Genomic DNA, 18309 nt, shown 5'->3' on the forward strand with positions numbered 1-18309 from the left:
TAAAATCTGGATTTTCAAAAATTAAAAAATAAATAAGTTATGTTAAATTCATGAGCAACAGGTGAAGTATCATTTTGCTGTACTGCCCCCTGCAATGTTTTGATAAATATTGTCACCTGAAGCTTTCTCTGATTCTTTATTTGCACACACTGCAGCAGCTTTAGAGGGAAATCACAGTCTAGTCTCATTATTCACAGATTCTATATTTGAGAATTCAACTACTCGCTAAGTCCAAAATCAATATTGCAGTGCTTCTGCCGTCATCCCAGGACATGCACTGAATGCAGAAATATTTCAGTCACTCGAAGCACACGTTCCCACCCGAAGTTAAAGTAGGCAACGCACTGGCCTTCTTGTTTCAGATCTCATACTGTAAACAAGTGTCCTTTATGTGGTGTATTTAGTGTCTCATTTTCACATTTCTGTGCTTTTTTTGATGATTTCACCATTTAACGTGACCCCCGAGAGTAGTGGCTAAAGTGCTGTCTGGTGTTCTTAAATGCAAGACGACTATGATGAGCCTTTTACTTTTTTAGATTTTATTTATTCATCTGAGAGAGAGAGAGAGCACAAGCAGGGACAGAGGCAGAGGCAGGGGGAGAAACAGACTCCCCCACTGAGCAGGGAGCCCAACACACGGGGCTCCATCCCAGGATCCTGGGATCATGACCTGAGCCCAAGGCAGATGCCTAACGGACTGAGCCACCCGGCGCCCCTTGTAGAGAAAATATGTGTTAGCTGAGCTTTGTTTAGGCATGACTATATAGAAGTTATAATGCTATGGCCCTGAGTTCAATGTGAATGAAACAACAACGTACATTAAATAAGGTGACTTTAAACAGAAACACACACTTAACAACATTATGTGTACTAATCAGTAGTGAAAAATGTGTGACCGAAGACCTGCAGGAACTTAATCCTCTATTTCCCCCAGGTCAATGGTTCGGTATTCACTAATCAGGTGTTCAGTTTGTAGAACATAACTACCTCTAGTAACTAGAATTAACTGTATAAAAGAGGCAAAAGAAAGATCAGTGTTAGCTCAACGAGGAAGCCCTTGACCAGCCTTTGGAAGCTTTGAAACAAAACTGAATGCCATCATCAAAACACAGTTTGGAAGGGTGGGCCATAGGGGAAGAAAAGGTAAAGAAGGATTGATAAATTGATTCTAAAATTCATCTTAATGAGTATATGATCAAGAATAGCCCAGAAAAATTTTTTTGTGGAGGGAAGAATATCTAGCCTACAAAGTTAAAAAAAAGAGTATAATTCTTAAAATATGATATTAACATACAAACAAATGGAGAAACAGCCATACATAGAAGTGAAAAATTGTTATATGAGGAAGAGAAAATCTCAAATCAGTGGAAAATGATTATTTAAGAAACAGTATTGGGAAAACAGATTATCCATATAGAAATTTAAAGTAAATGAAAACACTAAAACACTAGAAAAAGATGAAGAAATATGTTACAGTGTTGGCTGAGGAAAGTTCTTCTCTACCCAAAAAAAAAAAAAAATGTGCAATTAAATCATCAAAGTCAATAGTTGTGACTACATAAAATTTTAAACTCAGTACAATGAAAGATACCATGAGTATACTTAAAAGATAATTAGGAGACTGGAAGGATGGAAACATTTGCAATAAAAATAAAAGACAAAAGGTTTCTACAACATATAAAATATTATTAGAAATCAGTAAGAAAGAGGGGCACCTGGGTGGCTCAGTCAGTTAAGCGTCTGTCTTCGGCTCAGGTCATAATCCCAGGGTCCTGGGATAGAGTCCTGCATTGGGCTCCTTGCTCACTGGGGAGCCTACTTCTCCCTCTGCCTGCCCTACTCCCCCTGCTTCTGCACACTCTCTCTCTCTCACTGACAAATGAACAAAATCTTAAAAATATATATATATTAAAAAAATCAGTAAGAAAGAAAGAAAGCCCAGTGAAAAAATAGGAAATATATATGAAGTGTCAATTCATAGATAAACAAAAATTTCTAGTATGCAGAGCAAAAGATGTTTATAGCAATTTCATTTACAACCAAAAGATGAAAATTATAACAATAAGAATATTTTTCTCACCAGATTGGCAAACATTTATAAACACCCAGTATTGGCAAGGGTGTGGTGAAATGGGCACTTTCATACATTGCAGAATGTAAATCACCGATGACTTCGCAGGACAGCAATTTAACACTTCCCATAAAAATTTTATTTTTTTTTTAAAGATTGTACTTATTTATTCGACAGAGATAGAGACAGCCAGTGAGAGAAGGAACACAAGCAGGGGAAGTGAGAGAGGAAGAAGCAGGCTCATAGCAGAGGAGCCTGATGTGGGGCTCGATCCCATAACGCCAGGATCACGCCCTGAGCCGAAGGCAGACGCTTAACCGCTGTGCCACCCAGGCGCCCCCCCCATAAAAATTTTAAATGTTAATATCCTTTGGCTAGACTTTCCTGTTGATGGAATATAATTCACAAAAGATTCCACACGTATGCCTAGACATTGGTAAAAAATGTTTAGTGAAGAACTTTTTTGTTTTCATTTTCTGCTGTACTTTAGATGTTTTTCAATCAACACTGTTAAAACAATTTACATATAATAAATTATACAATTAAGTTTTGCACCTGACTGGCTGCTTCAGTGGGTAGAGCTGTAAATCTTTTTTTTTTTTTTTTGTAAAGATTTTATTTATTTATTTATTTATTTATTTGACAGAGATAGAGACAGCCAGCGAAATAGGGAACACAAGCAGGGGGAGTGGGAGAGGAAGAAGCAGGCTCACAGCAGAGGAGCCTGACATGGGGCTCGATCCCACAACGCCGGGATCACGCCCTGAGCCGAAGCCAGACGCTTAACCGCTGTGCCACTGTGTTCAATGTGAATGAACCCCAGTACTGTAACTCTTGATCTCAGGGTCATGAGTTCATGAGTTCAAGCCCCACACCAGGGGTAGAGATTACTTAAAACAAAAACAAAAAAAAAATTTTAATAAATATTAATAACAATTAAGTTTTGACAGATACATACACCAGTGAAGTCACCTCCACAATCAAGAAATAGAGCTTTCTATCGCCTGAAAGTTTCCTCCTGTACTTTGTAAACTATCTTTCCCTCCACTCCCAGCCTTAGGCAACCACTGATCTGCTTTCTGTTACTATAATTTAGTTTGCATTTTCTAGAATTTAATGTAAATGAAATCATTTAGTAGGGACTCTTTTGTGTTTGGCTTTTTCTATAAAGCATAATAATTTTGAAAGTCATTCATGTTGTTGCATTTTTTTTCCTTTGGAGAGAGAGATAAAAGGAGAGCACAAGTGGGAGAGGGAGAAGCAGACTCCTCGCTGAGCAGAGAGCCCTGTGTGAGGCTCGATCCTAGAACCCCAAAATCATGACCTGAGCCGAAGGCAGACACTCAACCAACTGAGCCACCCAGGCACCCATGTTGTTGCATTTTTTTTAATATTTTATTTATTCATTTGAGAAAGAGAGACAGAGAAGATGAGCAGGAGGAGGAGCAGAAGAAGAGGGAGAAGGGAGGCAGACTCCCTGCTGAGCGGAGAGCCCAACCCCAGGGCTGGATCCCAGGGCCCCAAGGTCATGACCTGAGCTGAAATCAAGAGTGGACTGCTTAATCAATTAAGGAACACAGGTGCCCTTGTTGTTGCTTTTTTATAAGTGAGTAGTATTCTACTATTTTTGTTATCTATTCAGCTGTTGATGGACATTGAGCTGTCTCCAGTTCTAGGCTACAGTGCATCAAGCGCTAGGAACATTCATTTACAAGTCTTTATATGAACATGTGGCTGAGTCATATGGTAAGTGTACCTTTAACTTTCTAAGAAACTGCCAAACAGATGTCCCACGTGATTGTACAACAGTGCATGAGAGTTCTAGCTGCTCCACATCCTCACAATGCTGAGCACTGATATTCTTTTTAATCTAAGTCATTCTAATGGGTAATGTTTCTTGTTGTAGTTTTAATTTGCATTTCCCTGATGAATAATGTTAAACATCTTTTCATGTAACTTGGACATTCATATATCTTCTTTGGTGAATTGCCCCTCTAAGTTTAATACTGAGGTAAAATATTCAAAACAATACAAAAACCCACCAATAGAGGAAATGTTAAAAAAGCACTGGCACATTCATACAATAGACGCTCAGGTAGATATTAAGAAAAATAAACATTTATATATCCTGACATGAAAAGTTGACCAAGATAAATTTCTAAGTTAAAAAATAAAATCAAATTATAGAATAGGATGAATAATATAATCCTATTTTGTATTTATACATAATAACATTAAGAATGTATAGGGGCACCTGGGTCACTCAGTCGCTTAAGCAACCAACTCTTGATTTTGGCTCAGGTCATGATCTCAGGGTCATGAGATTGAGCACTCAGTGTGGAGCCTGCTTAAAACTCTCTCTCTCCCTCTCCCTTCCCACCCTCCCCAAAGGCCCACGCACATGTGCACTGTCTCTCTCTCTCTCTCCCCCTAAATAATAATAATAATAATAATAAATGTTGGTAGTTACAGGAGCATTCATAAAATTCTATCAGTGGTTAAATCTTGGGGAAAGAATTTATGGAGAACTTTTACCAGCTAAGTTACATATTTCTGTAATTTTGCTTAATTGTGATTATGTTTCTGATCAGCAAAAAAAAAAAGACAAAAAGCAAAAAATGAAAACAAAGAATCAACAAAATTAAGGAGAAAAAATATTTCCACAATAAAAACATATAAAAAGACCTCAAACATGAGAAGATATTTTGACATTAGGAATGAATGTACAAGAAATTCTTCTTGTTGCTCAGGTCTCCAAAAGTACTGGTCGTCCATACTCAGATCTCTTTTTAGGGCCCCTGCTTTATTTCAAATGATGCTTGAAATACATTTAGGGGTCTCTTCATCCCATAAATTTCATTTCATTACAAATCTATTAAGAGAAGTCTATATTTCACTACCAATGCCATCTCACAGCCATAATAAATTAGTAAAACTTTGTTTAATGAAGCACAAACTTTTAAACTGAATTCATTTCACATCAGGCAATAGAATTTTACTTGTATTATCTGAGAAGACACCCAGAAAGAACTTCCAGAGCACACTGAAGTCAAAATCACATGAATGAGTTTTACACAGTGAAGAGTATGAACTCTGGAGACTGACAGGATTCGATTTCCTGCTCCGGGACTTACTCCCCACTGACATTCAAGGTAACTTCACTTCTCTGAGCTTGTTTTCTCATTTGAAACACCTCAATCACAGAGTTTGCAAGGATTAAATGAAATGTTGTATGTAAAGTGCTCAGCATACTTTTTGGCATACAGTAATTGCCTACTAAGTTTACTTTTTGTCATTATTATCACTATCATATATGTATTACATAGTCATACCATCTACTAAAGTAAATAACTTATTCCAAATGTTAAAACAAGAAAAAAATGATTATTTTAAGGAACAGAAAAAAATACTCTATACTTAAGAAGGATATCTGCACATCCATAGTTTGCCAGTTTGTGAAAGACAAGAATAAACTGGATGGGAATAAAGGGTGATTATAGGAGGAAAAACAGTTGGAAAGGCCATCAGTTGTTAATTCGTTGTGATATATTGAGCAGCTTGGATATCGTTCTATCTTATTTAGCCTCTAGGATTAAAAGCTATTATAAGGATATGGCTGAACAATCATGCAAAGAAGTATAATTATAATGAAGTCACCATCAATTCTATGCTTGCCAGAGCTGCTTCTAAGACTCCCTTGGTATTTGGCCCTAAGGTTTCCAGGACACAAATAAACATGAGCAACACTAGAGTAGACATAAATGACAGATGCCCACCTCATCTGTGTGACAGCAATTATGGCATCCCTCCCCACTGTACTAGCCAACATTAAAAAAAAAAAAAAGGCCATGGGGTGCCTGTGTGGCACAGCGGTTAAGTGTCTGCCTTCGGCTAAGGGCGTGATCCTGACGTTATGGGATCGAGCCCCACATCAGGCTCCTCTGCTATGAGCCTGCTTCTTCCTCTCCCACTCCCCCTGCTTGTGTTCCCTCTCTCGCTGGCTGTCTCTATCTCTGTTGAATAAATAAATAAAATCTTAAAAAAAAAAGGCCAAGTCATTAAACAAACTGATCAAATATCGTATCAAACAGAACATGTAATATACACTAAAAGGATTTTTTAATTTGATATTTTACAGAGAACTTAACTACCAGAACTTAGGAGTGAGAAAGCAGAAGATGGACATCTTCTCAAAGCACGTTCTCTGAATCTGCTGAAGCTTTATTTAGAATAGTTAGCAAGATGTTTTCTTTCTGGCATGTGTTAGAAGTCTTGATAAAAAGCTCTGTTCCTAATAGTATGCTTTGACAGGTATATGTAGGAGTTTGGACTGCTTCAAAAATTAGTATCCACTGGAAGACATTCCAGGGAAAGTAGAATTTCTGAGCTGTAAAAAGGTGGTGTGGGAGTGATGCTCAAGTTACAACACAAACATACCATTTAGAGACAACCAGAGAATAGTTAGATGGGTAATAACTTACAATAATTTATAATCCACCTCTGCTGACACCCTGTTTCTTAACAACTGTCCTTCACCTATAAGAACTCGGCTATTACCGTGGGATTTGCACTCAAACAGGTTTTGGAACCATTGGATGCCACTATTTTAACGAAAATGTGAGAAGTTTATATGAAGAATGATGTAAAAAGATCGACAGGGGGCTTTTGAGTCTTGAGTAAAGCACACCACAAACAAAAAACAAGTCAGTGCTAATCCAAAATCCCTCTGCTCTTCCTACTTCCCAGCTTTCTCCTGCAGTCAGATTGGGGTCAAATGCCTGGGGTCTGGCCAATGAAATGGATAGGCACAAGTAACATAAGCCAATTCAGACTTGACCCTTAAAAATATCCCATGAAATCATCCAGGTTTCTCTTCTACTACAGTGACCTTGGAGGCTGCAAGTTTCAAAAAGTGAAGCTAGACGTGCAAAAAATATGTTTTTATTGTACTAAGCCACTAAGATCGTGGGCTAATTTGTACTGCAGCACAACCAAGTCTATCATGACCACGAGAGATACCCAGCATTGGAGGAGAAAAACGGTATCCTCTAAGCAATATCACAGCCTCAAAGCTAACAACTGATAAGTCTTTTTCTGGGAGAGATTGTTTTACTGTCCCTTTAGCAGCAGTCTTCAAACTGAGACATGGAAGACTTTCCTAAGAGATACACGAATCATTTTAAAGAAATCAATTTCCAGGTTTTCAACTTCCATACACATTCTTTCCTAAAACTAATCAGTCTATAACTAAGCCTTCTTTCATAACCCTTCTCCGCACTAGACTAAAGAAAAGCATATTCTTCACACATCTCAGAGCCTACTCTCACCTTAGTTCATATTATAAAATGTATTTAAGTGATAAAAACTTTTAAATATCAACTAATATGCAATGGATTGTTTTTTCAAGTCTTTTAGGAGGTAGACCACTACTACAGATTGGTATGTGGAAAGGTGGAACACCACCAATTTACAGACTTTATAAATCAATTTAGAGTTACAGAATTTATAACCAAAAGTCAGTAAGCCAGAGGAAAAAAATTCGATGTTCAGGTCTCCTTAATGGGCCATCCTGAAGTTAACTACTCAGATGATCAGAAGTGGTTGAACCAGGAACTAGTGGAGCCAATGACAGTTACCAACTGCTGAATATAAGTGCTCACAAACCCTAGATGCTCCTTGAACTCAATGTTGGTGATGTGGCTGTCCTCTACAAGAAGACTAACCAAAGGTAAGTTCTTTTCACGAATTAGAAAAACCCGTCCCTTCTAGAAACTGGCAAAACAGTGCTTACTCTAGGTTGTTGATGAAACGTGGTCATAAATACTTGAGGGAAATTATAATTTAATCACAGCAAAGAAGAAAATGTGTGTATGCAGGGAGTGGAGGGGGGGTATTGCAGTGTTAGACTGTGAACAGGATGAGCCCTCTTTTGACACGAAAAAAGGTACTGAGTCCTATTTTACAGAACGCTGCAAATATTTAACTAAGAGGAATGAATAGAAGGGACAGGAAGGAGCAGCCTGAAAGAAGTGTGTGGGGTGGATATGCACGTGAAAAAGAACACGTTTTACAATCTGATTTGTTTTTAACAGCTTCCAGTGGGTAATTCTTATGAGCAGGAGAGATGTCTAGAGAGAATTTAGGATGCTTTCTGTGTGAGGATCTACGGAACCCTCCCAAAAACTTCTCTTCAAGTAGTAAAGGAAAAACTCATTCTTGAAGGCTTTTAGAGTTTTGGAGGATGGAGAAGGTAAAACAAAGAGCGTGTTTCCGAGTATAGAGGCAGGCCTTAAGGTGGCCTAGCATGTGTTCATGTTACAAACTCTTTTAATACTGTTAATACCAATTACCAAATGGTTCATGAGAAAGGCAGTATTAACATATACTGGTACCAGCAGTGTATGAAAATGGTATTTATTCTCCACCATCTTCTATAACCCTGGATATGATCTCTTGGTTTTGTGGGAATTTTTTTTTTACTTCTTTGTTGCAAATTTGACAGTTCAAAATTTGCATGTCACTGTCATTTCAATTTGCATTTAATGACTTCTGAAATTCTGAAATACTTTTTCATATATGTTCTCGTTTCATGTCTCCTCTTATAAATTATTCTTATAAATTCTTATAAATTATTTTGCCCCGCATAGTTAAGGCACATTTATTTTATTATTGATTTGTATGGATTCTTTGTGCAGTGAGAATATTAACCTTTTATCATTCATTTTTTGTGAAAGTAACTATTCCCTATCTCTCGTTTGCTTTTTGAGTTATACTGGAACTTCGCTTTCAAAAAATCATTTTACTTTCCACCTCTGGTATTGTTTCAGGATTCCTCAAGACTACCCACACTTCCAGTGATTTGCTAAAAGGATTCACAACACTCAGCATATAGTTGTATTTGTGACTAAGGTTTATTACAGTAAAATGATATATGACAGGATCAGCAAGGGAAAAAGACAAGCACAGTCAGGAAAAATCCATGCACAGGCTTCTTATGTTCTCTTCCTTCTGTAAGGGGCCACACCAAGTAGCTTCTTACTCCAGAAACAAAAAAAAAAAAGAGCAACATGTCCAATGCTTCTGCTCTGGGAAGTCTGTTACAAACTCAGAATCTAAGGTTTTTACTGAGGGCTATTCACAAAGACATGCTCTGCTTCCCATGTACCAAAATTCCAGATTCAGAGGAAAAGGAGGTTCACCATAAATCACGAGGATTGTACAAACCATCTAGGTACCCTTATTTTAGGAAGCAGTTCAAGGGCCAAGTTTCCAGATGCCATCCAAGGTCTAAACTTCTAAAATGGTCCTTCTAAAGACAGCAGCCTGAGGGGTGCCAGGGTGGCTCAGTTGGTTAAATATCCAACTCTTGATTTCGGCTCAGGTCATGATCTCAGGGTCCTGAGATTAAGCCCTGCATCCAGCTCCACACTGGGTGTACAGCCTGCTTGACATTCTCTCTCTCCCTCTGCCGCTCCCACTCTCTCTCTCTCAAAAAATAAATAAGTACATAAAAATTTCAAAAAGTAATAATAAAGACAGCAGCCTGAGGCCTGCTATGTTAACTCTTCTCTGCACAGGTACCATGCAACCCCAGATTACACAAATGCTTATATATGGGTGGGTTTCCCATTTAAAAAGCTTTTATTTTCCTATTTAAAGATTTAAACTATCTAAGGCTTAGTTTTTTTCTATTTCAATCTTAATATTAATATTGCTTCTTGGATAAGAAATTAATATTTTTCTTGCTTTCTGGTTTTTTTTTTAACACTTCAGGTTACCTACAAAATGTATGTATTGTTTTTATAACTGGAAAAATACAAAAATACAACTTCCAGTGAAATTAAAATTTTCTAATTTCAAGATAAAAATTTGTGTCTTGAAAACAATAGTTACACTCTCTTACATTTTCCTTCATATTGAAGTACTCCGTCAGCAATTTTATTCTCAATAAAAATTTTTATAAGTGTGAGTTAATGCTTTAACACCTATGTTACACCTGAATAAAGAACATTAGTCTACAGGGGCACCTGGGTGACTCAGTCGGTTAAGTGTCTGCCTTCAGCTCAGGTCATGATCCCGGGGTCCTGGGATCCAGCCCCCCTGTCCAGCTCCCTGCTCAGTGGGGAGCCTGCTTCTCCCTCTCCCTCTGCTTGCTGCTCCCCCTGCTTGTGCTCCCTCTCCCTCTCAGTCAAATAAATAAATAAAATCTTTAAAAATATATGTATTTTTAAAAAAGAATATTAGTCTACAAAGAAGTAATTATGTATAAAACAATTCACCCATGCTTGACTACCACCGACAATGCAAACATGCTTAGAGTTGAAAAGAAGGTGATTTACAGTGAAGTCTGGCTCTCAGAGAGTCCTAAGAACAAGTTGCTTCTAATACTTGCTTTGTCAATGAAAATATTATGTAGGTTATAGTTAAGTGATCTACTGTGTTCAGTATAGGCCTAACCCTATCAATGAATGAACTAATCACATCCTAGAGATATACTGACTTTTTCACTACTGGAAGTCTTTAACAAACAGCTAATAACAGGACCTCTATAAGAAAAACAGAGATAATCTGAAAGTTTAGAAAATATTAAGGTAAAGCCTATACTCTAAGTATATATACAAACATCTCTACACATAAAAATTATTAAATATATTCTCCTGTAATACAAAGTGTTTTACATCAAAAACATATGTTTTTAGGGGCGCCTGGGTGGCACAGCGGTTGAGCGTCTGCCTTCGGCTCAGGGCGTGATCCTGGCGTTGAGGGATCGAGTCCCACATCAGGCTCCTCCGCTATGAGCCTGCTTCTTCCTCTCCCACTCCCCCTGCTTGTGTTCCCTCTCTCGCTGTCTCTATCTCTGACGAATAAAAAAATAAAATCTTTAAAAAAAAAAAAAAAAAAAAAACATATGTTTTTAATATTTACATTTATGCATTTTTAGCCTGAGAGTAAACACAAGGTTCTAGAGCAGAGATCAGAGTTATTATTACTTACACCGAGAAATGTACCATTTTTCCCACACCTAATACGCCACAGGCATCATAACGAGAACCAGTTGGTTAGGCCTGTACATACAGGGTTGTTAAACCACAGGAAGGTCCCCAAAAGTATGAATCTGGAAGTATGTATATTATAGAGGCCCAACTGCTACCTTTCCCTAAGAAAGGCAAAAAAAAAAAAAAAAAAGCCAATCTTCCTAATGTAAGCAAATTCTCCTTAGAAAAGGGAAGGTCTCAGAGTTCCAACCCTTTGGAATGTAAATAAATGTCTCTGAGGGAAGATTAACTTCACACTGTTTACAATCTCAATCTCTAATGTCTCCCAGGCTCTGAGTTTTATAACCCTTTGAAAAAAGAAACAAGCTTCCTGGGCATTCTCTAACAATCTAATCTCTTAACAATCTTTTAACTTCCAAGTCTTGCCCTTTAACCCAGGTTCCAGTTTTGTTGGCTAAACAAAGCTGTGACCATGCAGAAACATGAAAATATACACTTCTTGATAGTACACAGTAAAACAAACCAAAACACTTATATTTGCAGCCCTTGTTAATATGTGACACCTCCTAAAATATTGGCTTTCACACCCTTTCTGGAGAGCCCTGGGAATTCCTTAGAGGTGCCCCAGAAGCCTCTTTTCAGAGGGCCATTTAGAGGTGCAGAGTGAGCAGAGCTATGAAACCCCAATTCCTGCTTCAAATATACCCCATCTGCTCTCAAAATTTGGGCTTCCAATAAGGGTTTTTGAAGATAAGACTCAACCAAAAAAAAAAAAAAACAAAAACAACGAAATCCACTAGAAAAAGAAAAAAAAACACCAAAAAATCTTAGGCAACCTAAATAAAAATCTTGTCTTATAGAAACAGACATGGTTCCATTTACATTTACACATAAATTTCCTTGGCTTGGTGCTCTTACTTGCATTAATATGAAACTTGTAAAACACCCACCACCACAAAGTTAACCAATTATTTCTGGGGCTCCCCATATAGTTCACAGGTACTCAGAAAGTTCTTGTCTGTTGATGTCCTATGTATACAATGCCACTTGAAAAAAGTACCTAAACACTTCCAAAGAAAGCAATGGCCTATCCAGTACCCTGTTTTCTACTACTGATTCTCCCTAAACAGTGCTGTAATTCTCTTTTGGAGGGAACCAAAACCTCTGTTGCTCACAAATATAAGACGTGCCCTTTTCTTTCTACAGGACTCAGACTTCAGGGAGCAGCCACCATACTCTCATATCCACCATCCCAGTTCCTCACTTTTCTACTTTCAGATAACCCAACATAAAACTTCCTACCCCTCCCCTCACCTCTCTTCCGCTGAACTCACCACCATATAAAGGAATTCAATACAAACATGCCTCAGACCCACAGTTCAGGCACACAGATTGCAATTCCCATGCTAAGACATGGGAAGACTCTAACGACATTTACAAAGATTCAATATTAAGGTTATACGTGCTAATCTCTAAATCTAAAATAATATGCTATACAGCACTTTCAAAATTTTACAATGTTTATTCATCTACTGCATTTTTCAAAGGGCAGACTGGGTAGTTCAGTCGGTTAAGCATCTGCCTTAGGCTCAGGTCATGATCCCAGGGTCCTGGGATGGAGTCCATATTGGGCTCCCTGATCAGTAAGGAGTCTGTTTCTTCCTCCTCTTCCTCTGCCCCTCCTTCCCATTCATGCCCCCCCACCCGCCCCTNCACCCGCCCCTCTCTCAAATAAATAAATAAAAATCTTTAAAAAAAAAAAAAAATAGGACAGACTGATTGCCAATTCATTTATCTTTACTTAGGGGGAAAAAAATCTCCTGAGATTCAAGATGCCTGAGTTCTGATTGCACCTCTGCTTGTTATGTGAACTTAATTAAGCAAGTCACTTAACTTCTCTTGGCCTATTTCTCATCCCTAAAAGGGCAAATGGCTTATTCTCAGAAGTGATCCAAGTGGAATCTGGAGTCTTCATACAATTATTAAGGATTAACTCTCCCTCAACCCTCATATATACCTGCAAACCTGATGAAAGGTACACTGTTATGTATAATCTACCTGTCAAAAATTTTGCACTGAATTTCTTCCCTTCCCTCATTTCTACTGCAAGTTCATATGTGTAGACATATGAACAAGACATCGCTATAGGGAAGAACATTCTAGAAGTGTAAGCCAAGTAAAAAGACAATATAGTATTTTAATCAATTCTGCAAATCACTTGCCAGTTATAAAAAAAATTACCAAAGGTAATTTTGGTCCCCACCGCCCTCATTCTTCTGTTCCCTCTACCCAAACAAGCAGGCTGGTTGATGATATAAAAGGTAAAACAAGTGAGAATCACTGAACGATAATGATGTGACCGACCCAATCGTTTATTCAATAAATATTTGGGCGCCCAATTACCAGGCAGTAAGCTAAGCACCAAAGACAACGCCCAAAAGCTAAATTTTTGGCCAAGACAGAGAAATACACACTCAAGTGGATCATCTGGGGTCCTCACACCTTCACTGCATCACTAAGCCTTGATGGCATTATCCTGACTTGACTGATTGTACATTTGTGTCTAAAGGAGAATTAGGCGAACAGAATTCCCAGAGAATAAATAACATAAAGTCATCTGTGTCTCCACTCAAGGAGGATGCAAACTGAGAGGACATCACACTTCCGCTAGCCTTGTCACCCGGCATGTCACAGGGGCAGTGAGGAACGGCAGCTGCAAGGTGTACAAGCACAGGTCCCGGCCACCCGCTGGGCTGTGATTTCAGGAGTCCTAAAGTTCTTTAAGATTCTGTTTCCCACGAGCTGATTTCACGAGTCACAGCGGACTATCATTCCCACATTCCGAGGGAGGAACGAAAGTTCTATAAACGGTGGTAAATTTAAGCCACATCTTCTTAATAAAATTCTGAGACAGGTGTCTGGTACAAAAGCGTGTTTTATTAGACATTAGGCGTCATGCTTGGATTAGAACGTTTTTCTTTATAACCAAAAGTCTGTGGAACAGTCAAGATTTTCAGAGCTTTGGTCAAAGTGTGCTCTCTGAAAAATCAGCATCTCTGCCTCAGAGCCAAGCCATCTCCTTAACCCGCTTCCATTTAACAAGAACAAGGAAGGGAGTAAAGTCCGAGCTTAGTTACCACAGCCTCTCCCCCCCAGTTCTGCAGAGCTGCACTCCGAAATCCTTCCTGAAATGCGGCCGGGGGTACCTTTTCAAAGTGAGTTAAACTCGGGAGACGAGTCAGGGTAGGGGTAAGGGACAGAGGCGAGGCGTCCCCCAGTACGACCGCGCAGGGGCGAGCTCTCGGCCCCCGGCCCGGACGCCGAGCAGGGTGACCGCGGGGCGGCCGGCGCGCGGGGTCAGGCCGGCCGCGGGGCCACCGAGCGAGGGCCGCTAGAGGCGGGAGAGGGCGAAGGGTGGGCTGCGGGCAGGAGACACTTCGGGAAAGAGCGGGCGCTCGCCCCATGGCGCCGCCCGAGGGGGAGACTGGGGTCGGGGTCCCCTTCGCCGCCCGGACCGCGTCTCGGAGGGTACCTGACTGCGGGCGGCCGGTCCACAAACCCCTCCCGCCGCCCGCGCCGAAGAGAAGGCGGGCTCTCCGCACAGCCGCGACCCTCGCCAGCGTCGCCAGCATCGCGCGCCTCTCAGATATCCTAGGTCCCGGCGTGAGCAAACAGCACAGCGCGCGCGCTCCGCCCGCCGCCGCAGGGGGGCGCCCGCGAGCACCTCAGGCCCCGCCCACTGGGCCGGGCCCCGCCGGGCTATGCTTGTCCCGCAGCGCTTTCCGGGCGGTGCGTTCTACTCCGCGCAGTCGTCTCGTAGGTCGGTCCCGAGCAAGCACCGCAAGATCATAAAGGCCTTTGCTGGAGCCGAGTATTCGGGCTTTCTGTTGTCTTTCTTCTTCCTCTTGCCTTTACTTAAATCCGCTTAATCTCTACCCAGTTCAGTAACCCACTTTTACCCTGCGCCTAACGGAACCCTTGTGAGTCCGGAACCAATATGCTGTACTGCGCTGGCGGCCAGAGGACCGTTTTGGCAGAGGACCACCGAGTCTGTGGGAAGGGTTGGTCGGGCCAGTTCCGGCGGGAGAACGCGGCAGTGAGGTCTTCGTCTTCGTCTCCTGAAATGCACCGACAGAATTTTCGACCCCCGACTCCTCCCTACCCCGGCGCGGGTGTAGGAGGTTGGGGTAGCGGGAGCAGCTTCCGGGGTACCCCGGGCGGAGGCGGACCGCGGCCGCCCTCCCCGCGGGACGGGTACGGGAGTCCGCACCACACGCCGCCGTACGGGCCCCGGGCTAGGCCCTACGGGAGCAGCCACTCTCCGCGACACGGCGGCAGCTTCCCGGGGGGCCGATTCGGGTCTCCGTCCCCTGGCGGCTACCCTGGCTCCTACTCCAAGTCCCCCGCGGGGTCCCAGCAGCAATTCGGCTACTCCCCAGGGCAGCAGCAGACCCACCCCCAGGTAATAATAGCCAGCGTTTGCCGAGCTCTTACTGTATGGCAGGCATGGTACTAATAATAATCCCTTTACATGGATTATTTTGTCTGATCCTCTATGAGGTGAGGTACTATTGTTGGCCCTGTTTTGCAGATGAGTAAACTGAGGCTGAGAGAGAAGTTAAGTAACTTACTTTAGGTGACCTTAAGTAGCAGAGCTGTGCTTTCGGTTTCTAGAGCCCTCCTGCTTTGAACTAGCACACTGCTATTCCTACACAGATTTCCCTAATTCCCTATCCTTTGCCAGGGACCTTGCCAGTTCGTCTGAGTAAATTATTCTCCGAGGGGTAAAAAAGCGAACGAATCCCCAGCGTGGAACTCATCTGAGTTACAGGGTTATAGACTGGTGCAATTTTCCTACTACTGGCACACTTTTTTGGCGAGGGCGGGGCCTGGGAGGAAGGGGTAGGGAGAGGAACTTCAAGCTACACTGGCTTCTGCTCCAAGTCTTAAGGAAAAATCTGTGATTTTGGAAGTTTCCCATTCCTCTCAGTGAGAGTGAACGCAGGAGACCAAGGGAGTATTTCTGGTGTGTCTAGGATTTCTGTGGTTTAAAACTTGCACGGTTTTCTACTTTTCGTTGTGCTAAATCAACCCCACCCCTTTTGAGTCTGGAGCAAAGTAGATAATAGGATGGAAAGGTTCTTGAAATTTTGAAGCTGTAGGGTTAAAAAAAAAAGCTTTAATTTCCCTCCAGAAAAAAAGGTGGAAATTTTGAGGAAAAATTGAAACATAATTTCTTATTTCATCGCCAGTCGTTAGTTCTGCAAAGTTATTACATTAGAAATTCAAAAGTATTTGAGCTGACAGTTGACATGGAATTATCAATAACTGAGTACGTCAAATTGGCTTAAATACTTTCACAAACAAAAACTCTAGATTAAAGGAAGAATGGACTTTGCAGTTGAACATGTTTGGGTTCAAAATGCAACTTTTAACTAACAATGTGATTCCCCACTAGCTTTTTTAAAAAGTGCCAATTATCTCTACAAAACATTTTTTTAACTGATGATTTTTTTTCTAAAGGGTTCTCCAAGGACATCTACACCATTTGGATCAGGGCGTGGTAGAGAAAAAAGAATGTCTAATGAGTTGGAAAATTATTTCAAGCCTTCAATGCTTGAAGACCCTTGGGCTGGCCTAGAACCAGTATCTGTAGTGGATATTAACCAACAATACAGCAGTACTCAAACATTCACAGGCAAAAAAGGAAGATACTTTTGTTAACTTTTCTGAAATTCACCCGGAAGCTTCATGTGTCAGGAACATCTTGGACAAAACTTTTATTCATGTAATTAAGTTGAACCCTAAGATGGTGACTTTGAATAATTAGTTGAGTCTTCTTGGTATTTTTTGTCATATCAAGTATTGTTGATATTAGAGAAGACATACAGTAGAATAATTTGCAATATTTAGCTCTTTGGAAGTGCCTACCACATTTTAGAAGATTTACAGTTTCCAAATATTTAACATTCATGGTTATATAATGGACATTTGTCTTTCAATGGTTTTCCAATGTTTTAAAATAAAACACTTTGTCTTTCTAGATATATTGTGGTTTTGTCATATGCTAAAGAAGTAGAATTATTAAAATAATGCCTGTAACCACTTGCTTAGAATTCATAGATATTTTGCATACTACTTTTGAAAATGAAATAAACCATCCTTTGAGCTGTAGACAGTTCTATATTTGTTCACAGGGAAAGAGGGTAAAGGAAGAGAACAGAAAAGAATTCTATTCATATTTATTATAACCATTGTTCTTTGTGCACATTTTATGTAATGCTCTTGTAAATGCGTTGAAACTTAATTGAAAGTCACAGAAACCCACTTAAAGGGTATTTATACTTTTTATACTCATTTTACTGGAAAGGGCAATAATAGACCTATTTCTTACATAGCAAGATTAAAGTGTTCTGTATCTGAATTTCTCAACATCTCTCAGTATTATGGAGTCATTTTCTCTTGAGCCAAGGAAGATGGGTACCAGCAGTCTGAAATCACTTCCTTTGTGAAGAGAACATCTCCCAACACTGTCCATCCCAAGAAACATCTCCCAACACTGTCCATGCCTGCATCATGTTTCTGTAGTCCTGAACCAATAACTGCCCAAGGCACTGAGGCCTAATTAGCTTGAACTATGAATCTCCCCTATAATGAGACAGGGTCTCATAATCTTTAGACCCGCTACGCCTGCCTGGATTAGAAAAGTGGTTTTCCAAAGGAAGGGATGCTACATGTGTATACCTACATTAACTGTTTCTCCCCAAATTTTTTTTTTTTTTAAAGATTTTATTTCTTTATTTGACAGAGATAGAGACAGCGAGTGAGAGAGGGAACACAAGCAGGGGGAGTGGGAGAGGAAGAAGCAGGCTCATAGTGGAGGAGCCTGATGTGGGGCTCGATCCCATAACGCCGGGATCACGCCCTGAGCCGAAGGCAGACGCTTTAACCACTATGCCACCCAGGCGCCCCCTCTCCCCAAATTTTTAAACAAAACTAAGTGTTCTAACATTCAGGCTTGTTAGATATTTTGAGATCACAACATGATGAAGAGAGAGCTAGTTAAAATTCTCTTTAAACATTCCCAAACAAACCTCTAAAAATGAAATGGTCACACTACCTATTTGAGCCATACTCAGTTCTTATCTGTTAGGTCACTCGCAGTGGCAAGAAAAGGAGAAGGGAAGGAGTTGAGATTAATAGAAGCTCCACGACAGCCAGGACTATTTCTACCAGTTAAAA

The 18309-nt window shown here is 40.5% G+C and overlaps 2 protein-coding genes across 8 annotated transcripts in view; one reads left to right on the forward strand and one right to left on the reverse strand.

The window, feature by feature from the left end:
* The window catches only part of SUGCT (succinyl-CoA:glutarate-CoA transferase), a 706709-nt gene extending 691945 nt beyond the window's left edge, over positions 1-14764 (reverse strand). For all 7 annotated transcript variants that reach the window (XR_004626996.1, XM_034665707.1, XM_034665695.1 and 4 more), the window contains exon 1: positions 14600-14764. Coding sequence is in view for 6 of the 7 variants with exons in the window: in XM_034665707.1 (XP_034521598.1) it covers positions 14600-14699 (100 nt within the window). In the remaining variant the exon portion in view is untranslated. The remainder of the gene's footprint in view (positions 1-14599) is intronic.
* A 109-nt stretch (positions 14765-14873) lies between these two features.
* Positions 14874-17487, forward strand: MPLKIP (M-phase specific PLK1 interacting protein). The gene is made up of 2 exons (XM_002914136.4): positions 14874-15529; positions 16591-17487. The coding sequence occupies exons 1-2, from the start codon at positions 15065-15067 to the stop codon at positions 16789-16791; spliced, it is 666 nt and encodes a 221-aa protein (XP_002914182.4). The 5' UTR covers positions 14874-15064; the 3' UTR covers positions 16792-17487.
* Positions 17488-18309: the final 822 nt, after the last annotated feature.

This window comes from Ailuropoda melanoleuca, chromosome 1 (assembly GCF_002007445.2).
Source record: "Ailuropoda melanoleuca isolate Jingjing chromosome 1, ASM200744v2, whole genome shotgun sequence".
NCBI lineage: Eukaryota > Metazoa > Chordata > Mammalia > Carnivora > Ursidae > Ailuropoda > Ailuropoda melanoleuca.

Coding starts and splice junctions, on each gene's coding strand:
- MPLKIP (XM_002914136.4), top strand. CDS start 15,065: ATGCTGTACTGCGCTGGCGGCCAGAGGACCGTTTTGGCAGAGGACCAC. Junction 15,530..16,590: donor AGCAGCAGACCCACCCCCAG/GTAATAATAGCC, acceptor TTTTTTCTAAAG/GGTTCTCCAAGGACATCTAC.